General features: G+C 41.9%; 1 protein-coding gene across 1 annotated transcript; it reads left to right on the top strand.

Annotated features, from left to right (window-relative positions):
* Positions 1–95: 95 nt before the first annotated feature.
* Positions 96–27,978, top strand: LOC310792783 (M1-specific T cell receptor beta chain-like). The gene is made up of 6 exons (XM_083654532.1): positions 96–283; positions 23,443–23,483; positions 26,459–26,809; positions 27,017–27,040; positions 27,250–27,356; positions 27,642–27,978. Exons 1-6 carry the CDS (start codon positions 114–116, stop codon positions 27,666–27,668), a joined length of 720 nt encoding a protein of 239 aa, XP_083510658.1. The 5' UTR covers positions 96–113; the 3' UTR covers positions 27,669–27,978.

Below are 27,978 nucleotides of genomic sequence, written 5' to 3'. Positions count from 1 at the left end.
AGAGACCAGCTGACATGTACTCCAAGCCAGGAGAAACAGCCAAACTCAGCTGTTCACACAGTATTCAGAGCTACAATCAAATCCTCTGGTACAAACAATCAAAGAGTAAACAAATGCAATTCCTGGGATACATGGTAGCAGACAGTGGGAATCCTGAGCCTGGGATGTCTGTCAAGATGCACGGCAGTGCAAATAAAGATGAAAGCAGCACTTTAACAATAGATGAACTCAGCCTGAACAGCAGTGCAGTTTACTTCTGTGCTGCTAGTTTCCACAGTGCCAAGTATCGCTGCTCCTCACGACAAAAACCTCCAGCACATTTTTATATCTCTGTATCACAGTTCACAGGCCACCTTGCACCTGTATCAACCCACCATATTGGCCTTCCCTCTCATTCAGATTAGAGATTATAACCCACCATATGGGCTTCCCTCTCATTCACATTAGAGATTATAATGGGAGTTTACTTCTCTGGAGCAATGCAGATCCCCCTTAAACACCAGCCTCAGACTGTCTGCAGCTCCTTTGAACAGGATTACTACTACAATTACTCAAATTCTCATCACAGTGACAGCCTCATCCCTGGAACTTCAAGGTACAAGAACTAATAGGCCTTACTTACAGTGTACTGTGCATTTTTCTTTATCTATTCATTTATTATAGGAATGGTGACATGTATGCTGAGGTAGACCTTTGTACAAATTGTCTGAAATGTACATCTAGCCTCTAATTTTAACTACAAGAGATTTGTCAGAATTGTCTTACAATGTATCAGTAATTCATTCCAAAATCAGATTTTGGAAAGCTAGGCTAAAATATCACTATAATCTGCAGAGATGATGGTAGATGTTATAGTATGTATGTATGTATAGACAGATGTACTGGTGCATGCAGCGTCCAGGAGAGGCCATGAGCCTCATTGCTACACAGCAGGTGTGTGGTCAAACTAGGAGGGCACTCTGCATGCAACGTACCATCAAAACTGTCCCTCTGTGAAAGACTTGCAGCTGGAGGAGGACAGTGCTGTGCATTTCTGTGTTGTCAGCCATCTTGACTTTCATATGGTCCCTGTAGGTGGAGCTACAGCTCAACAGAGGAAGCGCTATTCATCATGATATGGCTGGTGGAGATGTGAGAGGAGTGCTTTGATAAAGTGTCTAATACAGTTTACTGTCATTTTAACCAAGAGATGACAGCTGCTAAGTGCTGTGTGTAGAGGTCAGAAAGGAGTCAACATGTTCATATTCTTTTTCTCTTGGCTCATCGGTAATTACTTGGCTTTACGATACAACAACGTGTGCATATACCAGCTCTATGCAGTTCATTCATTGTCTTTCTTTCTATAGGGTTTTCTCTGGGTGTCGAGGTTCACCAGACTCCTTCAGCTCTCATCAGAAACACTGGAGAGAACATACAGCTGGTCTGCACCCATGGGAAGACTGACTACAATGTGATGCTGTGGTACCAACGGTCACCAGGAGAGTCAGCTCTGAAACTCATTGGGCATGTGTATGTCAAATATCCCAACATGGAAGAGCTGTACGAACAGCACTTTAACATCACTGGAGATCTGAGTGGGGAAAGAGTGAAGAACACCTCTCTGTTTATAGTCGACCTAAAGGCACCTGAGCACACAGCAGTGTACTACTGTGCAGCTAGCTATGCACACCAATTGCACATCCCCTCTCCTCTATACAAAAACTCAACACTAACCGTTATCAGTGTTGGGGGTAACTCATTACAAAAGTAACATATTAGCCTACATGTAATATATTTAGGAGTAACTCAGTAATATAACTTATCACCAATAGGATTTCAGTAATACCAGTTACTTTGTCAAGTAACACAAGTTACAAATTGAGTTACTTATCGAAGCACTTATTTAAATAAAGATGCAATCATTTCCTAATAAAATGTTGTGCTTATATACAAATAACCACTATAAGTGGCAATAACAAAGGAAAAGGATAACGTTTAGAATTTTGGACGATTTACACTGACTTCAAGATGATTCTTTTTCGGGATGGTTCCGGGGCGGCGATGTCATTCTGCTATTGCAGTTATTTTGGTAAAATTAATGCAAAAGTAGTGTAATAAGTAACGAGTTACTCTACACAGACAGTAATATTGTAAAGTAACATTACTTTCAAATGAAAGTAACTAGTAAAATGTAGTATATTACATTTTGAAAGTAACTTGCCCAACACTGACCGTTATCAACCGTTTTTAAAGATCTTGAACAGGCTCCTCCCAGGCAGCTGAGTGTGGTGTTTCTTTCCTCCTCAGATCTCTGCAGCCCAGGCTCCAGTTGATTCTCCATCATCACTAATGGTGACAGTCAGTGTGACCCAATGCCAGATCCCATCAGCACACTTCCACAAAAGACGCATCTAACCGACAACTCATCTAAGGGTTTTAACTCTGTGTTTAGTGTTGATCTGTTCGGCTTAGAAGAAGTCACAATGATCCGATTTCTCTTTGTCTGCTGCCTGGCAGGTAAGACAGTTATGTTGAAAATGTATTTCTGTGGACACAGTGGGTACTGTAGGCCTTCATCCGTATCGTTTTTCATCCATCACAATGTAAGTAAATGTCTCTTCTCTGTCCAGGGGTTTGTCTGGCTCTTGAGGTCCATCAGTCTCCCTCTTCACTCATCAGACAGCCTGGTGACGACGTGCAGTTGGTCTGCACTCATGGCAAAACGGATTTCAGAGTGATGCTGTGGTACCAGCAGTCAGCAGGAGAGACAGCTATGAAACTCATTGGGCATTTGTACTTCAGAGATGCCATGATGGAACCGCCGTATAAACTGCATTTCAATATCACTGGAGACTTGGGTGGCAATAGTGCAAAGAACGGCTCTCTGTTAGTTCAACTGAAAGGAGCTGAGCACAGCGCAGTGTATTACTGTGCAGCCAGTGATGCACGCTGACGCAAAATTCCATCTGCTCTTTGCAAAAACTCTATTCTGTCCTTTAGCATCAGTGGTTTTTAATAAGACACGGAATAAACCGCTCCCAATCGGCACCTGCTTTTGTGGTTGTGATCTGCTTTGATGCAATCATATCATCCTCAGCCTTTGCAACAGTGTTTCTAGTTTATTTGTTCATTTTTATTTAAGCTTTATTCAACCTGCAAGTATGTTACAATTCTGATTTACACTGACAGCTGGCAAAAGGAAACATGCCTCGGAATTGAGAAAAGGTCAGAAAAAAATCATAATGTCAGTGTCACGAAAAAACACTTCCCTTTTAATGTACATCACATCCCCTTCCTCTTGACAATGAGGCAGCTCAACTCAAACAGCAGTACCCGTGATCCACCAACACACACTGATAAATCCTGTCTGACATGCAAGAGTTTAGAGGATCTAATCTTGATCTCTTCTGTGGTTCCTCACAGGTACTCAGTCTGTTGTGATCGAAGAGATGGGAGAAATTAGGACCAAGTGGTACTACCTAGGTACTACCTAGAGACAAGGCCATGAAACTCATTGGGTTTGGATATGTGGCGTTCAAAGATGACAATGTGGAAGAGCCATAAAGAAAAACATTTTTTTTGTTCCTCACGGGACAAAAAATGGCCCTAAAAGCACCTGAACACACTGCGACCGACTTCTGTGCCCGAGCACACCACCCCCATCATATGTCACTTTAAAGGACTTTATATTTTCCACTTTGCGATTGTTTTTCTGTATTGCTTTGTCTTCTATTGATGCTGCATACTTGCACTAACTCAAATTCCTCACTTGTAATCTGATGACGTACTGTTAAAGTGAATATTGAATCGTAATGAGTGTGGCTTGATGAGTAACTGATCTCCCTCCCAAGCAGACGTTTGGGGGTTTGACTTTGACTTGTTGCCAATTTATCATGTGATGCTTTTGACGACACATCACTTCCCTTTCCTGCCTGAAGTGCGTCGACATCAAACAGTTTGTAGCGAACTGATTCAACCGTTTGTCTCTAACTGATTCTTCACACTCAACAGTGATGACACTCAACATGAGCAGAGAACTCTTCATACTTATCTCACTTTTGTGGATCACAGGTACATACAGTCATTAATTTGTGCTCAGTCTGAACCATGAATCCTGTTTGTGATTTGATAATGCTGCATTCTTATCAAAATGTTTAACGACTAATAATTCTGTTTTAGCGCCCAGTTGAAGGTCATTATTCTCTGTTCTCCTCTCTACAGGAGTGTCACTCAACAAAAATAAAGATGTCCATCAGACTCCAGCTGATCTGCTGTGGGAACCGAATGGTGAAGTCAAACTGACCTGCAAACACAACATCAGCAATTACGACACTGTTCTCTGGTATCAGCGCTCAGAGGGAGACTCTTCCCTGAAGCTGATTGGATATACAAGTTATACAACCATGCAAATTGTTGAGAAGCCATTTGAAGGTCGCTTCAGTGTGAGTGGAAACGGCCAGAGCGAGGCTTCCCTTCACGTTCTCAAACTGGGGCGTCCTGCAGACAGCGGCCTGTATTTCTGTGCTGCTTCATATGCAGCACAGTGAGAGAAAAGTCTCATATCCCTCGACAAAAACCTCTATCTGATCCTGCACACCTGATCAAACCACACAGTCTGTTTTCTACAGTCACCTGATCAAACCACACAAACAGTCTGTTTTCTACAGTCACCTGATCAAACCAAACAGTCTGTTTTCTACAGTCACCTGATCAAACCACACAGTCTGTTTTCTACAGTCACCTGATCAAACCAAACAGTCTGTTTTCTACAGTCACCTGATCAAACCACACAGTCTGTTTTCTACAGTCACCTGATCAAACCAAACAGTCTGTTTTCTACAGTCACCTGATCAAACCACACAGTCTGTTTTCTACAGTCACCTGATCAAACCACACAAACAGTCTGTTTTCTACAGTCACCTGATCAAACCACACAAACAGTCTGTTTTCTAGTCACCTGATCAAACCACACAGTCTGTTTTCTACAGTCACCTGATCAAACCACACAGTCTGTTTTCTACAGTCACCTGATCAAACCACACAGTCTGTTTTCTCCAGTCACCTGATCAAACCACACAGTCTGTTTTCTACAGTCACCTGATCAAACCACACAGTCTGTTTTCTACAGTCACCTGATCAAACCACACAAACAGTCTGTTTTCTACAGTCACCTGATCAAACCACACAAACAGTCTGTTTTCTACAGTCACCTGATCAAACCAAACAGTCTGTTTTCTACAGTCACCTGATCAAACCACACAGTCTGTTTTCTACAGTCACCTGATCAAACCACACAGTCTGTTTTCTACAGTCACCTGATCAAACCAAACAGTCTGTTTTCTACAGTCACCTGATCAAACCACACAGTCTGTTTTCTACAGTCACCTGATCAAACCACACAGTCTGTTTTCTACAGTCACCTGATCAAACCACACCGTCTGTTTTCTACAGTCACCTGATCAAACCACACAAACAGTCTGTTTTCTACAGTCACCTGATCAAACCAAACAGTCTGTTTTCTACAGTCACCTGATCAAACCACACAGTCTGTTTTCTACAGTCACCTGATCAAACCACACAAACAGTCTGTTTTCTACAGTCACCTGATCAAACCACACAGTCTGTTTTCTACAGTCACCTGATCAAACCACACAAACAGTCTGTTTTCTACAGTCACCTGATCAAACCAAACAGTCTGTTTTCTACAGTCACCTGATCAAACCACACAGTCTGTTTTCTACAGTCACCTGATAAAACCAAACAGTCTGTTTTCTACAGTCACCTGATCAAACCACACAGTCTGTTTTCTACAGTCACCTGATCAAACCACACAAACAGTCTGTTTTCTACAGTCACCTGATCAAACCACACAGTCTGTTTTCTACAGTCACCTGATCAAACCACACAAACAGTCTGTTTTCTACAGTCACCTGATCAAACCACACAGTCTGTTTTCTACAGTCACCTGATCAAACCACACAGTCTGTTTTCTACAGTCACCTGATCAAACCAAACAGTCTGTTTTCTACAGTCACCTGATCAAACCACACAAACTCATTCATCAGACCTTTCTGATGTCATACTCGCTGCATTTTTACTTCATTTCCTTTTCCTTTCCACAAATCAAAATGATGCCCATGTCATGATGGCAGGCCTCGCCACCTTCACCTTCTCTATGTTCTGGACTGCCATACAGTTCATATCTGCACTTGTAATTATATTATATTACACACCCACTTTGAGGTTTGATCTTCATGTAATGTCCTTTTGTTCCTCTGAAAGGCACTTTTGGTCAACAGCATTTTAAATAAACCTGACTTGACTTAATATGGTGAAGACATTGTGTTGACTATGATGGTGTTGGTAAAAGCCCTTGTGTGTTCTGTGTTTCAGGTGTGGGTCAGTCGGTGCTGGTCAGGTGTGGGTCAGTCTCAGGTGTGGGTCAGTCGGTGCTGGTCAGGTGTGGGTCAGTCGGTGCTGGTCAGGTGTGGGTCAGTCGGTGCTGGTCCAGTGGTTCAGCAGAAATGCACGGCTACCAGAATACTGTATGTGACCTTTTTCTTTGGCTGTCTAGCTGTGGAGGTCATTACTGTTACCTGAACTCACATGGCCTTCCATAAATGATGCAATGATGGAATGAATGAACTCAACCACACCGTTGAGAAGATTATACTGTATATTTCTCTTATGTATATATAAGGAAAACAAGACTGAAAGCAAATGAAAGAACATGTTTTTATTACACTTTCTAATTTGCTGTTCTCTCACTTTGGTCACTTAACTCCTATGTTTTTAAGTGTGGAAACAGCATCCTGTTGTGAAAGTATCAAGTCACATTCACATGCATAAGCAAAAATGTGCATGTAAATAATTATGCAGAAATTGGTAACTTTAGTAAACAGTAGATCTCACAAAGAATGCAAACTACAGCAGGTGTGCCAAAGATTATATTCAACCAATAGGTGGAGGCACAGCACTGCAACCTTTATCAAGAGGGTGTGGTGACGGCTCCCCCCCCCCCACACACACACACACACACGCGCGCGCGCGCGCGCACACACCTATCTATTCCCTCACAGCAGCACTATATCTGTCTCAGAGCAGCACTTGACAACGTCTTCATCCATGTACACATTTGGTATTTTCTTGATCTGGTTTCCATGTTAGATGTCCAGTTCCACCATGATTTACATGGAAATCCGTTCCAAGCATTTTGTTAATTTAATATGTAAAATGTAAATAACGTCTCCTCCGTACGTGCTGCATCATCAGCAACAATTTCATCTAAATCTGCTCACATGGTCAGGTGAGGAGTGTCACGTTTCAGTCGTGCTCTTTATAGTCAACTCGTCTCCAGTGGAGGAAAGCACTGAGGTCAAGATCATGACGGGAGCACCCTTCTGTCAATGCTCTTTTGCCAGCAAAGAGAGAGCGGGCTGATGAGTATAGTATAGTGTTGGTACTGAGAAGATCCATTTGAGATGACACAAGAAGACAGTGAGGGTAGCACTGATCATTCACAGAGCAAAGCAGTGAGACTCGGCCGTGTGTATGTCTGTGCTGCACAGTGATGTGCTTTAGTGCCACTCCCCCTCACTACACTCTGATCTGATCTTTCTCCTGGAACTTCATGGCTTGTGAGCATCATGCATCTTTCAACAGAGGAGGAACCAGGCAGCGTCTCTCTTCACACATCAGTCTCATTGGAGGAAGCTGCAGCAGTACAGCTTGGAGGATGTTTCCAGCTGTGATTGGTTTTCTTCTCATCTGGCTCCCATGTAAAATGCTTCCTCAAGATTACTTGAATTAGCTGCAAAAACAGTACCTCAATTATTATGATTATGATTATTTATACGGTAATTATGTTACTGTCCCTTGCCTTCTGTATCAATGTACCAATCGCTGTTTGAAACTCTCTTTTTCCACAGATCAAGCCAACAGTGTGACGTTTCAATCTTCTCAGCCCAAAATAGTCAATGTAGGAGCCAGGGTGGAAATTAAATGCAGTCATAATGATAACAATCTTGAGATGATGCTCTGGTACCAGCAAAGAGAGAGCGGGCTGATCTTAATAGGATATAACTACGTTGGGAGTGAGCCCGACTATGAGAAGCAGTTTACAGCTGGATTTGAGATTAAAAGAAGACAAAGTGAGAGGAGCTCTGATCATTCACAGCGTGAACTCATCAGACTCGGCTGTGTATCTCTGTGCTGCCAGCACACAGTGATGTGGTTTAATGCCACTCCCTCACTAAAAACCATGATCTCTTCTTCTGTTGTTTTCACCTTCTGGATGCTAAGGCAGTCTGGTGGAATCTGAGCTATTTGAAATATTGCTCTCACGTTGACAACACAGAATAACTGCTTGAGTGCAACTCACTGTAAACACAATGGGAACAACATGCAACCATTTTCTACATACATCAAATACAGTCAGGTTCATATAATCATGTTATTCTGGGCAGAAATATTTGATTGGTACTCTAAGGCCTACAAAATAACCCTTCAGCCGGAGGCAGAACTCGCCATCTTCGGCTCCTCGGAGACCTCTCTGGACTTCCCTACAGCCGTGCAACAGTCTCTGACACTGGGGACAACTGTTGCCAAAAAACTCATTCTGAAGGAATGGTAATCCCCATCTTCACCCTCTTTCCAATTGTGGTTGACAGACATGATCTCTGTTATAAGTATGGAGAGAGTTAGGTCCCTAAGGACCAACTCAATTTTAAAAAATCGAACTATTTGGGACACCGTTTCTAGCCTACCTCGATGAGGTTAGGGGCAGCAGGTGACTTGCCCGCCTAGTTCCTCATTGACCTCTTACACAACGTCTCTTAGGAGCACATAAGCACCCTATCCAGCTGGTAGCACCATGTTATATTACAAAACTGTACGTGTCGTTGTGGCGTGTGTCCCCTCCCCCCTGTGACTGAGCCTGTTTGTTTGTCTTGTTCAAGAAAAATTGAAAAATAAAATATTGAAAGAAGAAAAGTTCATATAATCCTGTTTCTAGATTATGGGACATATAGCTATGGAAGAGCATAGCGTAAGGGGAGTTGAGGGCATCTGCACTAGGCAGGATTGTTAGGCTATAAGATATGATGCACCCATCTTATCAGTATCTGTCTGGCTGCAACAGAGAAGAGACACATGAGGTAGAAAAGAGGAGGGATCAGATCAGATGCAGGCAGAGGAAGAAGGAAGGCAGGAGGCAGTGTGTTAGTCAGTCTCTAATGCGTGTCAGCAGTAGAGCCATGTGTGAATTCTGAGCTTGTGAAGCTGATTGTGACCATGGAGGAGAGATGTTGACACCTAAACCTCTGTCTGTCTTTACACTGAACAGGGCGAGAGTGAAGTCGTGTTTCCAGCATGTCCCCAGCTTTACTCACACTTGGAATCCTGCTGCTCTTGCTCACAGGTAAACCTTATTCACGTTTATCAGGACTTGTCTCTATTAGATCCTGTTGTGTAAAAGTTTGCATTAATGTCACCAAGACAAATTTCCTGCAAATTTCCTTTGGTGAAGAAAGAGATGCCAATGCTGATTTACTGCCAAATTGCACTGTAGCCTAGTATGTTTGAAATGTAAACGCTTTATTTCAACCATCACCTCAATTTACTCTCTTCACAGGACAAGTGGAGAATCGTTCGTTTCAGCAGTCTTCATCCCAGCTTGTCAATGAAGGGACTGTGGGTTTTAAGATGAACTGCAGTCATGATGACGACAGCCTGACAGTGATGCTCTGGTACCAACACAAACGGAGCAGGCAGTCTAGTATGAGCCTGTTAGGGTTTGGATATTCCACTAGCCCCGCCAGCTATGAGGGTCAGTTTAAAGTTCAATTTGAGATCCAAAGAGCAGACACAACGACAGGAGCTCTGATCCTTCGCAGAGCAAACCTGTCAGACTCGGCGGTGTATTTCTGTGCTGCCAGCACACAGTGATGTGGTTTAATGCCACTGCTTCACTAAAAACCTCACATCAGCTATGCTGCATCAACACTGATGACAGCTGCTGCTCGGGGCTTCGGTTGGTTGACAGATGATTATAAAGAGCTTATGGAAACAGTGTAGGGTTAGATCAATCGATTATTAAATCTCATATTGGCCATATGGAGGAAATTCCTCATTGTAATTGGAAAATGTAATAACTTTCCTCCCTGAGAACAATAACATTCTGGGGTAGCGCTCCATTGTCACTGGTTGGCATGAAAATTGTATCATAATCAGGCTTGGGAAGTAACTGATTACATGTAATCTTGTTACTGTAATCACTCAGGATACAAACAATGTTTAAAGAATATGTAATCAAGATTACAGTTACCAGTACATTTAGTAAAAATGTGGATTACTTAGCATGATTATAATTAAAAATACATTTATTGTATATTATATTTATTGTATATTGTGTATTTATACAAGTGACTGTGCACTGTAAATATTGACTCTTCTTATTGTTTACTTTGTGTTTGATATCATATGGTGCAAATAAATGAAACCTAATACCTTGGAGGGGGGAAAAACACTTGGAAAAAAAAGAAAATTGGTTCTTAAAAAGGACCAGTGCACCCAAAATTAAATGACTAGAAACCAAATATCAGTGTAAGCAGAAGATGGAAATATTGTTATTGTTGTTGTATTAATGAGAAACAGGCCACACTCGATAGGTTGGCAGAAACCTTGAGAGGGTCTGAAATTAGTATTACAGAGTTGTTTTGATGGGAGGAGCATGCCGCCGGACTCGCAGTAGTCAAATGCAGGATATTTGTTCGAAAGTAATCCAAGAGTAATGGAAAGTAATCAATCAGTTAGATTACTTTTATAATGTGATACTTTGATTACGTTACTGATTACAATTTTTAACAAGAAATTATTAATTGTATCTGATTACATTTTTACAGTAACCTGATAATATCACAGTATCGTCACAATATCAAAACTTTGCCATCTGCACTTGCAAAATGCCATTAAAAAACAGTAGACACTCTGCCATTCATTTGAAATGTCACGTCATCCATGTTAGACGGGTCACAATCTCAGACTCAGTTGATAATCAATGCATGACAACAGTGGATCATGTGACCTCATGTCTCTGTGCTGAATAGAGAGTGATGTGTGACTTGGCATCATTCAGCTGGAGGTACAGTAGGCCTATCACTAACATGCTTGTCACAGTCCTCTGTCATTTATTTTACAATCAGATGGTTAGCTGTTCATGTATTCATTCATTCACTGATGGATGTAGCTAACCATTTCTTCAAATTCCTTTCGCCTTTACAGATCACATTCTTTGTGTGATTTTACAGTTGCATACATAGAAGTCACGTGGGACAACATTCTCCTATGTGCTGCAGCCTGCAGGTCTCACTGCTGACCCAGTTGCTCTTCAGTCGTGAGTCCAAACATCCCTCCAGGAGTTACACAGTGAGTTTGGAGAGCAGCATGGCTCACTACACCATGCTCTGGTACCGATCAACCCTCAGCTACACCATGCTCTGGTACCGATCAACCCTCAGCTACACCATGCTCTGGTACCGATCAACTCTCGATGGGCCCCTTCGTCTCTCCATACGTCAAACAACATCTTCTCCGGGGCGTCCCAGTGGCTCACCTGGTAGAGCATGTTACACAAAGCCTTATTAGTCCTTCGCGCGGCCGACCCAGGTTCGAATCCGACCCATGGTCCTTTGCCGCATGTCATCCCCTCTCTCTCTCCCAACCCTTCCTGTCTGCCCACTGTCCTATCTAGTAAAGGCACACAAAAAAAAACATCTTCTCCCTGGAGATCTCTAAGCTGCTCCTGGATGACAGTGGCAGCTATGCTGCCAGTCACACTGAGGCACACAGGCCACACAGTCAGACAAATAGAAAGTATGGAGCGGTCTCTCACAGACACAGCCAGGAAGAAGAAGAGGAAGAAGTCGTTTTGGTTTTGGTACCAAACCGTTTGGATTTAACTGTCTGTTAGAGATAAGGCAGTGGAACAGGCTATGCTGATGAGTAGTGGAACACCACACTAACACATAACTCTGTGTTGTAGAGTTATGAATTCATGCATTCAACAGATGGTCTGGCCTTCTAATAAATATTGGATATTGGTCAGTGATGCTGTCTTATAATGGAGGTTCCTTACTAATAATAATTATAAAATGTTGAAAGATTCAATGTTTTTTTCCCCTTTGCACATTGTTTGTTTAATTGTCAAATTGCTGGATCGGGGCAAATGATCAGCATTGGCAGCTTTTTTTTTTTTTTTGCAAATTTCAAAACGTAAAACAGAAACAACAACAAAAGGCTCAGACAGAGAAAGAAAAAACAAACAAACATAGTTCACATTCCAATACTACAGCTTGGCACTACCAGCCACGTAAGGTCCCCATGTGCCTACAAGGGATGTGCGTGGGATCCCACGCAAAGGGTCCATGAGAAGTCAGTTATGTGAGTCACGTATCGCTATTAACCTCATCCAAATAGGCCAGAAACGGGTCCTAGATAACCAAGAACTTCCCAAGAGAATTTGTCCTCAAAAACCGGAGCCTCTCCATACGTATAACCGAGATCATGTCCGTCAGCCACAGCTGAAAAGAAGGTGTAGAGGGAGACTTCCACTCCCTCAGAATGAGTCTCTTGCCGACAGTCGTTCCCTGCGTTGTATAGCCGTAGGGAGGAGCAGAGAGGATTCCGAGCAGCCGAAGATGGCGAGTTCCGCCTCCGGCTGAAGGGTTGTTTTATAGGCCTTAGAGTACCAGTCAAATATTTTGGCCCAAAAACCAGATAATGAAGCACAAAACCAAAAAGCATGGGACAATGTACCCTCTAACACCTGACACCTATCACATAGTGGTGAGACAGAAGGGTAGATCTTGTGCAATCTAGACTTGGAATAATGGAGACGGTGAATGACTTTAAATTGGATCAGCTGGTGTCTGCTATTAATTGAGCAGAGGTCCAACTCTGGACCACTCTGGTCCAGAGTGGTCCAGAGTTGGACCACAAAGTTCCTCCTGCCATGTATCTTTAATCCTCTCAGTGGGGGCTCTGATGCAGCCATCAAATAAACACACAAATCTAGAAATAAGATGCCTGGAGTGGGGGGGACTCGATAAAACATAAAAAAAAAACATTTTCATTTGGGAGAACTTAGCATTGGCAGCTTTGATTCAAAAATACCAGTATTGGCATTAGTGCATCATGTGTTCAGAAATCCCTTGGGTTAAGAACCTTCTTGGCATAATCCAATGAAATGCATAAATCCATTGATTTTGAGAGAATAACTCTCCAGACTCTCCAGTGGTAAAAGACTGTGGTGGGAAACTCCCAGCTGTGTCATACAGTCTATGAATGTGGGCGGAGCTGAAAAAGAGCATGAGTGCCTGCCATGCCGGTTGAAAAAATAAAAATGAGAGAGTGAATCAGGAATCAGACTCCTGCAGCGCTATAGCTGACAGCCTGACATAGACAGGACAGTTAAGAGGAGAATATTGTGGATGATATTTCAATCTCAACTTTGTGATGACTGACTGTGAATATGAAGATCTTCTCAGTTGTAGCACTTCTCTTCCTTGTCAACAGTAAGAACCGTGAAATTAATTTCAAAGGAAGCAGTATTTTTCTTCACTTTACAGATTTTCTTTTTGATTTCTTTATAGTCAAGTTCTGATGACTTTTCTTTTTCTCTTCTACTTTCCAGATTTCTCCTACAGTGTGAAAATTCACCAGCCTCCATTTGCAATCAGCCATGAAGGAGACAGTGTAACTCTGCAGTGTGAACAAGATGATGATCAGTATTCTTACATGTATTGGTATAGACAAAGAGGTCGTGAGAAAATACAGCTGGTAGCATATTCTCTTGGTAAAGATGCGTCGAACACTGAAGCTCCTTTCAACAAATCCAAGCACAGCCTGTGGCGGCCTGCAGTGCTTCAGTCCTCTCTGAAGATCGAACGTGTTGAGGCTGCAGACTCAGCCCTGTATTACTGTGCTTCTGTTGCAGCACGATGGCTCAGATGCCTCAGCAGCTAAACAACAACCACATCACAAGCCAGCAGGCAGAAGACAAGAAGGAAGGAGGAGGAGGAGGAGGAGGAGGAGGGGTGAAGCAGGGCCACGGGTAACATCTGAACTAAATCCCCCATCTCTCCATTGAGCTCTGCTTTCAACTCTAGGAGACTTCAGAAACATCACTTGAGCTCCTTGACCAGAGAAATATCAATGAACTCTTACAATGAGTGATATTGAGCTATAAGCTTGATATGAGCATTTTTCGAGGCTGGGGGGCACTTAGATCAAAACCATAAGATCAAAAGCTTTGCTAGCTAGCTAGCTTGCTTACATGGAGTTGGCCCATGACAGCCCAAAAAAGAAGGGGGAAAACATCAATGCTTTCTTTCTGTTCTCTTTTATTTTTGTCTTTATTTTTTTCTACCTTCAGCTGATAAGTTATTTGGCATATTAGCCTGGTATTCTCTGATTTAAAAAAAAAGGTTCACACACACAACCAATTGCCTGAAATGCATGCACAACAATCCACCACATGCTTATCTCTAATCGAGTTCTGCAGGCTTGGGTACTGTGAGAGGTGCTGAAACACCCTCCACTGCGGTGCCCATGCCGGATTTTGAGAACTGTCCGAGGTGCTGAAACAAGCAGTGACCGCTGCACAGGATCCCCGGCAAGTGTCTCCGATTTCCAGGCTGGTTGCCGGCTAGGGAAAATAAGGTTTGACCTTAAACTAATTGCAACAGAATTTATTTTCACATTTTTATGTTTATATTGATGCCCTAAACACTCTAGTAAAAATCCCAAAAAATCCCATTAGTGGAAGTATGTTAAAATGACGTTCTTTCAAAATGGCTGCCATTATTCAACTTTTGGCCATATCTTGACTCCAATTAGACCTAGAATGAAAAATTTTGTGTCTATTTCCACATTTTTGGGGGCAAGGAATCCATATAAATAGTTGTTGAGTCTCTAAGTAGAACCGTTTTCTATTTTCTCATTTAAGTATGTAGTTGTTTTAATACAACATGGCATTTCTCACAATGTTAGGTACAACTTTTTATCTTCTGATGAGTCAGTTTCACAATGTAAAAGCTGTGTACAAAATTTAAGAATTAGGTTTTTCTGTTGCTGAAACATGCTTCTTAGACACACTGTTACATTTTCATGAAAGTCTTTGATTTAATAAATGTCCTCTTCTTCCCAGAAGCCTCCAATTTCAGGCTGAGGGACATTTTCACAGCTTGAACCCCTACAATCCCCACAGGCCAGGGAACACTGGAGTCCATGTTTTCTACAACTGCAGCTTGCTCTGGTACAATCTGTTTTGCAGTTGCACCTGATGACTTTCAGGAGAGTTGGTGGTGCTGGAGGAAGGTCCATTTCTATGGGGATGAGTTTTCCATCTACCAGATGCCAGCCCCAATCAGCTGGACTCAGGCCTGCCTGACCTAGCCATTCTTGTACTTGCAAGTACACTCTGAAACTGTGGTACTTGCGGCAGAGGCTGTAGGGGGAAGCACTTGAGGATGCATAAAGATTGCACTTGTTGCGACCTTTTGACAAAATCGTTCATGACGAAGTCTATCAATGTTTTCCTCTTTTCCACTACTGTAGATAGTCAGGAGTGCAGCTTGGCCAGCTTCTTCAATTTCCTTTTTTGTTGACGCTTTATTTCTGAAAACGGCTGCATGTTTCTGGAAGTTGGGATTTGTTCGGATCAACTTCAAAGAAGAACCCTTGCCGACCCCAAAGACACTTGATGTCGTATCACAGCCCAATACTGCATGCCCAAAGAGGATACAGTTGCAGGCGTCACTACCTAGGTCTTTTTTCAGGTTGTGAATGTTCCACACTTTGATCTTTGTGGCAGCCTGTTTGGGCTCTGGTCTGAAGAAGATCTTATGGCTTCCTGGATTTGCATGGTGGCACAGCAGAACCAGCAGGTCTGTATCTTCGGCAACAACAACAGTGTCTCGTGTTCTTGCTGGCTGCACTGCTGTCTGCACTATCAACAGGTCGGCATCTCCATCACTATGAACAACTCTGAAGCCCACTTCCTCAAGCTTCATCTCCACAAGGTTAATCATCCTTTGTTTGTTGGCTTTGTTTGACAAGAAACAATCCTTCTGTGATTCACAGACCATGTCTCTGTAAAACTGATTGCTGGCTCCATGTGTCCTTTGCTGCTACGTTGATGGGTGCTGTCTGTAGTAGATGCCCCCCCTTCATATCCATCAAATACAATCGCAGTTGATTGGCCATATTTCTTCTGTACATAGCCTATGTACATCTTTGCAATGGCACCATAGGTCCTTCCACGAGGCCAAGTTATCCTTTGCATGAGAGAGCCTCCATCTAGAACATACTGTACATGTGAGGGGCAATCCTGACCCGGTGTATGTTGAGCCCACATAGCATCTGCTAGAGCTGGTTTGTTTGCTTTTCTCATCATCCCCATCTTGTCAAACAATGCAGGAGGGTGTGCACACAATTCATGCTTGAAAATTTCATCACGATTCTCCATGTTTTCTGAAGCAGCAATGTAGCGCTGGAACAGAAGCTCAGGAGCGATTTGCACAATCTCCCCATCAGCTTTGATTCCATGCTTGGCTGCTAGGGTAACTGCCCGCACATTTCTCCTGAAAGTGTACTGTGCAACATTTTCTCCTTCCATTTTGTGCAGAATATTCAAACCTACATCTTTGGCCCTGTCAACATTGACAGCATTATCAGCAGTCACCCCACTAGCAATGTTGCGGAGGGAAGGGTCTGAAGTGAAAGGGTTCCGATTTTGTAGGTAATTTTTCAGTTCATCAATGTCTTTTTGATCCCTTTCAATTCTTGTATGCATGCTTTCCTTGTGCTGTTCACTTGTAGTGAATGCTGTTCCTGTGATATCTTGCATGGCATTGTTGACCTCTGCACATGCAGGCATTGACAGCAACCAGGTTACACGCTGCAACTCTGTCATGCCTCTTCCCCTAGTCAGACCACCATTTGTCTTCATGCTTCTCATGAGAACCTGCTCAATCACTAAATCTGTGGAGAGGCCAGCCCAAAGGCGATCACTTCTTCTGAGGACATGGAGACCATCCTCAAAGTATTTGAATGTGGCAGGTTGCTCATGCTCAAGTTTGAACATCTTTTGTAGGTACAAGTTGACTGACTTGAGATACAGATTGTGTCCAGATGCAGCTACAGTAGGTATGGCAGCATCTCAGAAACAGTCTTGAGGTGAAATTTCCAGTTTCCCAGACGCTCTGCCAAAAGGAAACGTCTCAATATCTCAATCATGTCCATATACTGAAGCCATAGTGTAGCAGTCCGTGAGTTCTTCATTTTGTCTTTTGCTTGATTCATCTTCTCCTCCATTCTCTTTAATACTGATGAATCATCTATGTCTGTAAGGCTGATTTCATGTTTTATCATTCTTTCCAGCAACTCAGTGGCCTGATGCAGGTCATCATTGTCCACTGTACACTCCCTTGTCATTTCAGGTGACTGTTTCAGATCTTCATTTGGTTTGTCTGTATCCGTTTCTGCTTGTGATTCACTCTGTTCCATATGCTTCATCTGGCACAGTTTGGACTTCTGATGGGATTTCAGAATCTCCACAGATTTCAGCAGCACCTTCATGATGTTGGGTGGCTTGTGGGAGGGAACAGTTGTATAGCTCAGACAATATCATTGTATTCAATGCTGCATCCACCAAGAAGTGCCCTCTGACAGCACGAGCTGTTGCCTTTCCAGACATCATATGCATGACAGCATTCTTTGCATATAAGGGGCCCTATTCTCCCACAGGCCTTCGGCGCTAAAACGGGCCTTAAACGCAAAAAAACGTGCCTTGCGCCTGTTTTGGGACGATATCAATATGGCTTTAGGCTGCCAAATGCGCTTTAGGCCGAATGGGCGTGGCGCAGTCCCAGAATGGGCCAAAGTGGGCGGTTCGGCCTTAAATCTCGGCGTACTGCTATCTTCGCACCTGCCGTAAATTTAGCGCTTTGCGCCTTTGAAAACCAGGCCTATTCAGTGCGCCAGTGCTCTTCTGCTGCCTCTCCCCTGTCACCCTTCTCTGTCTCTCTGAAACCAGGCCTATTCAGTGCGCCAGTGCTCTTCTGCCGCTTCTCTGTCACCCTTCTCTCTCTCTCTCTGACTCCCTCTCTCAGACAGACACAACACATAGCAGCACCCAGCTTCCCATAGGAAATAGCAGTTGTAAGTTTACTGCCTGTGAATGTCCCTGTCCCAGCATGCAATTGGGTCCTCCATTTCGCTACTAAATAGCAACCAAATGAGCCGAAATAGATATAAAAGGTAGATCTAAAATAATGTGTAATGGTAAGACAACCTGCAATTGTAGAACATTTCAATATTGGACCAAATAAAACATCGAAATGAAACACCACCCTATGTGAAACATATATGTCCTCTTGAGCCTATATATACCCTGTGTGGATTTAACGTGATTTAGATAAGTGACAGCGGAACGCGCTTCGGAAGCTTCTACTGTCATCTGCTATACTGTGATGTCCGCTCCAATAACTTGGCCCTACTCCACATTTAGTTTTACAATAAAAACACATTTATGCAATGACTTTACATAATGTAGGCTATATTTATGTGCATCATCCTTCCTGCAGCACGCGAGAGAAAATGATATCTTTCTGGACAAACTTTCACCAATCTAATAGGCTATATTTTTCTAGCTGATGCGTTTAGAACATTATTTTCACTTTGATCTTGCTATAGTGTAGCGTATTTACATGCTTGCAGTATTGAAACTGCAGTTAGATTGGTTTGAGAAGCATAATAATATGGAATAATAGCCTATAATGCAGACAGACAGACTGGATGAAGGGAGGGGGGAGGGCAGAGCGTTTGGCTTTCGTCTGGTTTTGCGGGATCACTGGAATTGGAGCTAAAAAGGCAAGCGTGCGATTCGTTTATTGCAGTTATCCAATGAGCATGACGGTGCATAATTTTACGCTTAAAAGGCGTGGTTGTAATGGTTGAGGCTGCGTCTAGCGCCAGCACGACGATATCAAGTGCGCTGGTCCACGCCCACTGATTTGAGCTGGGCCAGGCGCTCGGCCTAGAAACAGCGCCGATGCAACGATAGGGACCATAGTCTCTAGCAACTCCTCTAGTCCCGATGCTGACATGAGGTGGCCCATGCATCCCAGGAAACCCTTTTCCGTATGGAAACCCCCGAGTCGTAGCACCACCTGGCGGAGATCACTGTCTTGTGGTTCACTCTCAATGATTGCTGTGGCCTTCCACCAAAGCGGCTGATCGAACGTGATGATAGGAGTAACATTATACTTCTTTGCTTGGTCACAAACAAATTGAGTGTGGAATACACACAAGACATATCAGTAGGACTCATGTCTATCATAGGCATAAAAACTACTGATGGCTTTCCTGGGTGATTCCCTTTGTGGATGAGTTGCATTAGTCCTGACCACGCAGGCTGTTTGGGTTTTAGGGCCCGAGAGACTTTGCAAAGCAGCTGTAGGTTAGATGCAGTATCCACATCTTTAGCATTATCAATCCTTCCATAGGACATGGATGAAAGGCCATGGGTCTCTGATTTCCACATGTGGATATTGATGCATCCAACTGCTGCTATATCATCTGATGTCACAGTTATCCGAGGTACTGGTTTGTGCCCTTTGGTCTCTGGTGTAACTCCAGCTATGATGCCCATACCATGGAATGTGTTGTGGCCATCAATGGTTCTGATGTTATGGTCAGCATTATCAGCAATGTACTGAATGAAGTGGCCTTGAACATTCCCAGGGAGGTCTGTTCCTTGAGAAACAGATGCACTTGATTCAAACTTTTTCACCTCCTTATATGAGCAACAGAATCCAAGGTTAGGTTGCGATGGCTGTCTGAGGGAGCAAGATGTGCATGAAAACTTATCCTTTTCCACTAACTGTAACATTAGAACATATTAGACACTATTTTTTTAATATTGTTTGTTTTGATGGTTATGTTACAGTATGTTGGGTGGGCTTTTCCCTAGCCCCGCCCCTTTCATAGCCCCGCCCCTCCCACCTCCCCCATACACCTGACCACTCCCCCTACCCACCTCTCAAATGCAGACTCTCTAAGACCTTCATATCCATAGCAATGGACATTTTTCCCTAGCCCCGCCCCCTCCATTGGATCGGATCCGCCCCAAAATGTAGTGGGTTCTTCCTTGGCCCATGCTACACCCTTCCACCAAGTTTCATGAAAATCGGCCAAGTAATTTTGCCGTAATCCTTTTAACAGACAAACGGTCAGACAAACAGCACCGAAAACATAACCTCCTTTGTGGAGACAATAATGCCAATTTTGACAATGTTCCACTACTGGGATTTTTGGGGATTTTCAGTATGTTAAATTGGAAGGTTTCAAGAGCTGAATACAACACAAATAAATTCTGTTGCAATTTGTTTAAGGTTGGGTAATTTTTTCTCACAGATTCCCTAGACTGTAATATTTTTTCACATCCATTCACTGAGCCTCCCCTGAAACTGCTTGGAGCCCCCGGGAGGCCCGCCTCCCACTTTGAAAACCTCTGGCCTAGCTTTCTGTTTATTTTTGTATAACTGTTTTGGCTCCAAACTCTGAAGCTTGTTTTTTCCCCTTGTGGGATTTTGGATTCCTGCATTTGAACTAATTGAACTCTTTAGATTTTGAAACCTGAAGCTTGTCTTTTCCTGTTGGGAATTTTGGACACGGTGGAGTTACCTCAGTTTGACTTCGGCTTCTTTCCCCTCTTGGAAATTTAACCTTGAACTGTATGTGTTTTTTTTTATTTTGAATCAGTAAAGACTTTAAAATGCATCTTTTTGTCTCCATCTCCTGCATCATTGGGTGCAGCCTTTACACAGCTATTAGCCTACAGATTCACAACATGAACAACTTTATTTTAATACTATAGTTAGAGCGGTTGAATTTTAGAAATGAAATATCACACCTTTCAAATGTCCTTCCTTAACTTGACACTTTACTTACAATCTAATGTTGTTGTCTTTACACCCTTCAATTGACTTGTTGGGCTTTTTAGACTTGCTTTTAGAGATTGTATTCTCTAGATTATTGAATGATCGATGTACTGTAATCACTCCAGACATTAACTTTGTACTCTTTGGTATGACAGCCTTGTTTTTGCTGTAGAGGTAAATGTCAAAGCAATTGGGCAAAAGTCAGTAAAGAGCATGGTGAACATCCACTAATTCACAGAGGAGCAAAAACTGCTTCTCAGTCAATCCAGTGATGTTTGTGCATGCAGCAGAAAACTGATCTGTTCAGATAAGACTTAACTGCACAGGTGCTAACATGGTAAAGACTGGCTGTCCCAGACAGTATTATCGCCCTGTGTATACATCTCTGTCACTGCTCGTAGTCTGTTCTTGTTCTAATATTCTATACATACGTGAGCAGTTTGCCCAGATGAAAGTTCATTTAGAAAGGGGGGGCATTTAAGAGATTATCTTACACTGACCTCTACAGGACACACGTGGGATTACACACACACAAACAATTGTACAGGAACAAAGTGGTCAGGATATGATTCTATTTACATAAATGAATCACCTCTGCATGGTAAATGGGACATGACACATCAGTGATAGTAATACCTAATCACAATGCCTATTATTTGAATATAAAATTACTGCTTCAAATGAAACCGTAAAATAATGCAGTAGCTTCATTAAGCAGCAAATTGAAGGAAGACAAATAAATGTTGCAGTTTAAATAGGCTACAGCAAGCACACTGGAGTCGAGACTAGTGTCAAAACCGGTCAAAAACCGGTGTTTGAAACAACCTGCAGTACACAGAATTAAGTTATGTGTACAAGGATATGCATATAGCATCTGATAATGTAATAACTTGTCAAAAATGTCATAAAAGCAATGTAATCATGTAAACATCACATTAGGCTGCGATCATGACTTCATAAGGGATCTATAGCATATTTTTATCTGATGATTGTAATATTGTTTAAACAATGTAATAACTTCAGTTATTACATTATTCTTATAAGTTATCTAATTTTTAGTCAATAGAAGAGTTTTTTTTGTCAATAGAAGATCATCACTATGTTATGCCCCTTGTGATGTCATATTGGCTAGTTAATGTAATGTGATGTTATGCAATGTAATGTTATGCAATGTATTACATGTTTTTTTTAACATGTAAAAATATATATATAAAAAAATCCATTTTTAGAGGGTTGTTTTTTGTGCAGTGCCCTTTGAAAGACTGTTGCTGTCATTTCTCGGGGGTTGTCCACAGAATCAATCACATCTTTCATTGTGTTCATAATGCCCTGTGTCTCATCTGCAGTTCACTGGAAACTGGGTGGGATGAAGAAGTGTGACCAGCAGTGATGTCACTTCCTCTCTGCAGGAAATGCTTCCCTCCTTCTTGCTTCTTTTCTTAGCTGTCACAGAAATAGCAGCAATCAGGTTGGAGCCCATAATGTCAGTAAGCGTGCGGCTGGCCTGTGCAGCTGCTCTCACACACACAGAGTGAGAGATGGAGGCTGAGATATGGAGAAGATGGGTGGGGGTGGGAAACCAGAGGGAACCAGAGAGAACTCATGTTTTTGTATGATGCTTTTTCATCGTGGGGACAGGGGGCCACGGTGATACAATCCTATAGAGCCGCTGTACAAAAACCTCCTCCCATTCACATGCATCATGTAGAGCGCTGCAGGCAGCTTGGGACACTTGGTACAGAGGAAACATCCATATTCTGACTCCATGCAGGACGGCACACAACTCTGGGAGTGTCAAATCAACTTTAATGATGAGGACATTTGGCTGGAATAAAATGTTTGTAAATGCTGAATTCATATCTGCTGCATTTGGATTTGGATTCACTCATGTTGACGAAAACAGCACAGCTTGGACATGATGAAGTCCATCAAATTTGTTGTTACAACTTCTTATATCAATTATTAACCTGTCTGAGTATTCTACTGACGGCTGATTATGGAAAGTTTGGTGACTTTTTGGTAGAGGAGGCAGTCAGTGTGACACTGGATCCGAGGCCTACTTTGGAAATGGAACAAAACTCACTGTTTTGGGTAAGTCACAGCTCTCAAAATGTATGAAATGTATGTTCACTTAAACAGACGTGAACTATTGAACTTGTTTTGACGGTGAGGAAAAATGATGTTGTCGTGAAAAAGAATGAACTATTGAGTTGAACTGAGAACACTGTGACCAACACTGAGCCTGCTTATTTTGGCAATGGAACCAAGCTGACGGTTTTGGGTAAATATTTCAGTTCAATATTGCATTTTGGTAAATGCCACATTGCCTTAGAACCTCAGTGTAAAAAGTAAGATTGACAAAGAAAATGCTAAATTAAATATTAAATATTATCCTAAAATAATTCTGGTAGAAAATGACAGAGGAGATTCATGCTCAGTGTTTCGACACTGTGACAACCAGTGAAGCCTACTTTGGAGATGGAACCAAACTGACTGTTTTGGGTAAGTCAAAGCTCTCACAATTCATGTTCACTGCAATCAACTTGAAAGAGTGAAAATGTTTGGTCGACAATGGGGAAAGAATCTGCGATCATGCATGGACAATATGAACTATTGAGCTGAACAGAATCCACTGTGAGCTACAATGAGCCTGCTTACTTTGGCAATGGAACCAAGCTGACAGTTTTAGGTAATATATATTTCACTTCAATATTGAATTTTGTTAAATGCCACATTGGCGTAGAATCTCCATATGAAAAGGATTTCTTAAGATAATTCTAACTCTAACCCTAAAGAATGACAGTGGAGATTCGTGCTCAGACAGTGACAATCCCAACACAGCATACTTTGGAAATTGAACAAAACTGAAGAATGGTTGTAAAAAAAGTGATGTTTATTCAAAGTGGAGTGTGTTTGAATAGAAGAAACATATTTGCATCTTTATGGTCATAGTTCTGCTCAGTGCTTTTTGATGTTACGCTTGTGCACTGTGTCAATTATGAAGCCTACTTCGGCCAAGGCACACGACTGACTGTTCTAGGTAAGTAAGATGTTACATTTTCATCTCATGAATCCACCATGAAGCACCGGTAATTGAAATAAAATACATGTGAGCCTAGCAGGTCAGTTGCTGATGGAAACTATTTTCTCTTGCATCTAACTTGTACAGAGAGACTGGAGAACTAGACGTTGGTTTGAGGGTTTAGAAGAAAGCGATCAAAGGGCCTCGAAAATCAATTCAAAATAAAAGGAGAAAAGTCAAAGCATCGGCTTGAGCTGATTTGAGCAGCGATCATGTTCACTGTGCTGGTGGTGGTGAGGCTCCTCACTTCGGTGGAGGAACCAGATTGACTGTCTTAGGTGAGAAATCAAACGTCAAATTAATTAAAATTGTGTTCATCATTGTCTTGAAACATAATTTGATCCCGTTGAGTACGCACTCTGCCTCAAATGATCATTCTTGACTGCTTAAAGAAAATAAAACGCTTAAAATAACATTAAAGTAGCCATAATAACACACTGTACAGTATGGATGGTTAACTTCAATGCAGATTGACTTGACTCCATTGCAAACTACAGTAGATCATGCTGGGAGTCTTTACTCCTCAAAGTGTGACAAAGTTGGAATATTTTTTCAAAGTGGAGCCTCAGTAAGAGAAGCAGTTTTTGTTACAGTCCAAACTCTCTGTGTTCATACAGCGAGGCTTACTTTGGAACTGGATCTAAACTCACAGTTTTAGGTAAGAAAATATTCAACAAGCAATCCGAGTATGTTTCAGATCATATTTAGGTGAGAGGAGAGATTTGAGGCTATTAGTATTAAGAATCTGTTTTTGAGACATTTTGGACAATAGTAGTGAACTTAGTATACTGTTTTTGAACTGTGATATGCGTTATGTCAGAAGTTAGCCTGTCCCAGTATAAGACTAATAGCAATTGTTGACAATGTTCTCCAGCGATAAGACATTTGGACGCACGCCCAGATTATTGCTCTAAGTTCTTATCAGCTCTGTAACGCACTGTGAGTTCCCAGTCAGAGGCTTACTTTGGGAACGGGACAAAGCTTACAGTCTTAGGTAAGGACGAACAATAATGTCATTCAAACAATACTACCTGATATTCCATGGAGTGCATAATGGTAAAGTAGTTGACTTGATAACTGGGTTAGTTGAGGTTTCTTTATTCCGCGCTCTTAAATGGACCCGGATTCAGTCATCTAATGTCAGGTAAGTGTTGTATAAACTCATCTAATGTCAGGTAAGTGTTGTATAAACTCTGTATTCTTCGACAGTGCATGTGCAGGCCTATATACATCATTCCAGTCTCTTAGGAAATCTCTAAAGTAGAGTAAAAAGTCAGTTTTGTTCAAGGCTGAGGGTGAAGAGGTTTTTCTGTCACCATGTGTCAGTGTGAACAACTATGATCCTGCTTACTTTGGAAATGGCACCAAACTGACTGTTTTAGGTAAGAAAATAACAGTTTACAAATAAATCTTGGCCTTGTGAGTCTGTTATAATGACAATGATTAATAATTTAAAAGTCGTTTATTTGGAGCAGTGTTAGGGCTGTGGAAGAGAAAACTGTTTCAATGTTTTGTTGATTTCTGGGTCAATCTTGTGCTGCTCTCTGCAAGTTTGTAGTTAAAGGAGCTGACTGAGTAAAAATCCTTCAGAGATAAATGTAAGGTATGATTTCCCACGGACTATTGGTCTCGGCACCAGACTCACTGGGTAAGGCATTTATATAATGCTGTGAAATGTGGGATTCAGAAGTTGTCATTGATAAATAATACATGATTGATAACTAAATTTGCGTAAGTAAGCAGCCAAAACAGACACTGTAGGAAAATGTAAAGTTTCCTTCCTTGCATAAAATCAAAATAGAGTAAAAGCTAAAATAGGGAAATTGCTGTTTTTAAATTCCATGCATAAAATGAATGAGTCAACGACAGTGATGTCAAAGAGTATAGAGCAGAATAGGATGGTACAGTACTGTATAGGGGGTGATGTTGTGATTGTGCTGTATATTTACAGGTTAGTGGAGAAAAACAAAAAGCAGCATATGGCTCTGATACAATAAGTGTTATTATTGTTGGTTCATCTCTTGTGAGGCCGTTGCTATAGAATAGACTGTCAGTTTTGTGCATGTGAGTATGTGGTGTGCTCAGGCTCGTATCCTGCTTATTTTGGAGAGGGAACCAGACTCACAGTTCTTGGTAAGACCGCTGCAAAACGATCATAAAACCTAATAAATAATAACGGCTCTAAATGTGAGTGCTGTAACCTGCAACGTCGATACGGTTTGTGGCATTTATGTTTATAGTGTTATCTTCCTCTGTCATTCTGTCTCCCATTAAAACTAGCATTCACTCATGTCTAAATCCTGCTATTAAAAAGTCTAAATGTGAACGTCGGCACTCAGGACTTTGACAATGACAATAACAATAACGTAATGATTTATGTCCTTTGTCCATGCAGATCGCACATTGACTGTTACCGCACCAACAGTGAAAGTACTTGGACCTTCTTCAAAGGAGTGTAAAGACAAGAAAGACAAGAGAAACAAGAAGACCTTAGTATGCGTGGCCTCTCGTTTCTACCCAGACCATGTGAGTGTGTCCTGGCAGGTCGACGGGCAGCAGGTCATTGATGGCGTGGCGACCGACAGCGCTGCCTTGTGGGACGGGGAATGGTACAGCATCACCAGCAGGCTGAGGGTGCCGGCCGGAGTGTGGCAGACACAGGGCAGGAACTTCACCTGCACTGTCAGCTTCTTCAATGGGAATGCTACCATTGCTACCTCTGCCTGGCTTTTAGGCGATGATTCAGGTAGGCTATGAGTATAAAAATGATAATAATAAAGTAGAATCCACACAGTGCATCATTTAACTATTTGGCATGATGTTTGTATCCATAAAAAGAGAACCACCTGCTTAGGTGGGCCCTTCTGAAATGACTTTAACTTGATCATTTTACTATATGAAAATAATGTCAATCTAAACATATCTGCACTAATCCATTTCATTCTTCTGTCAGGTCAAGGAGGAGGCATGACAAGAGGTAAATATAAATATACAGCAGTCTTACATAGAGCAAGGCATCAACATACTGTAGTTTCCTAGCTAAAAACATATTCATTGTAGTGTGCATAAGGATATAAGCATCCATCAAATGTTTTGTTGCACACATAGATCACCTCTGCAAAGTTGTTGCTGCTTATTTCCTCTTTGGATTGTGTCGCTCATTTTGGACATTTCAATTTCCTGCAGAGAAATATCTGAGGATCACGCAGACGGCCAAACTGTCCTACGGTGTTTTCATCGCCAAGAGCAGCTTGTACGGAGTCTTCATCTTGGCTTTGGTGTGGAAGCTTCAGGTTTGTCCAACATGAACTTCAGTATGAACCACCAGACCTTTGAAATTTTGTCTTATATATAAGATATAAGATCATGAGCTATTTTACCGCTTTCTCAATCACAAAATATATATATATATACATTTTGTGATTGAGAAAGCGGTAAAATAGCTCATGAGAAGACTATGTGAAATTGAAAAGTGAAGTGAAGTAGACGCCGACGGTGTCTGTATTGTTATTTGTAATAAACAGGTTATACTTGATAATACATTTCTGAACTTGCTTCCTTCTCTGTCTGCTGCACAGGCTTCATCTGGAAAGCAGATCAACTGACAGATGAGCTGCAGCTGCAACAGACGAATGCTGTCTCTGTAAATAACGGCTAAAAGCATAAATAGTACATATATTTACTTTGTACCTGCAGTGCATTTAGATTCAATAATACCCCCCTGTGAAATAAATATAATATGTGATCATCAATCAATTCTGCATACATTCGACTGTTCCATATCATCATGTTAGCACTATGATTGACTTCTCATCTATAGCGTGTCAGTTGTCATAGTTTGCTGTTATGCTGTCTGTGTGAAGATGTAATTTTTTTTTGCTTCATTTTCTATTCAATAAACATTTTTCAGAAGAC

The sequence above is a fragment of the Poromitra crassiceps genome (assembly GCF_964638095.1).
Source record: "Poromitra crassiceps genome assembly, chromosome: 18".
Taxonomy (NCBI): Eukaryota; Metazoa; Chordata; class Actinopteri; order Beryciformes; family Melamphaidae; genus Poromitra; species Poromitra crassiceps.
The sequence above is the reverse complement of the archived record's forward strand: the minus strand, read 5'-3'. Positions and strand labels throughout refer to the sequence as shown.

Coding starts and splice junctions, on each gene's coding strand:
- LOC310792783 (XM_083654532.1), top strand. CDS start 114: ATGCAATTCCTGGGATACATGGTAGCAGACAGTGGGAATCCTGAGCCT. Junction 23,484..26,458: donor AACCAAACTGACTGTTTTGG/GTAAGTCAAAGC, acceptor TTGTCCATGCAG/ATCGCACATTGACTGTTACC. Junction 26,810..27,016: donor GCTTTTAGGCGATGATTCAG/GTAGGCTATGAG, acceptor TTCTTCTGTCAG/GTCAAGGAGGAGGCATGACA.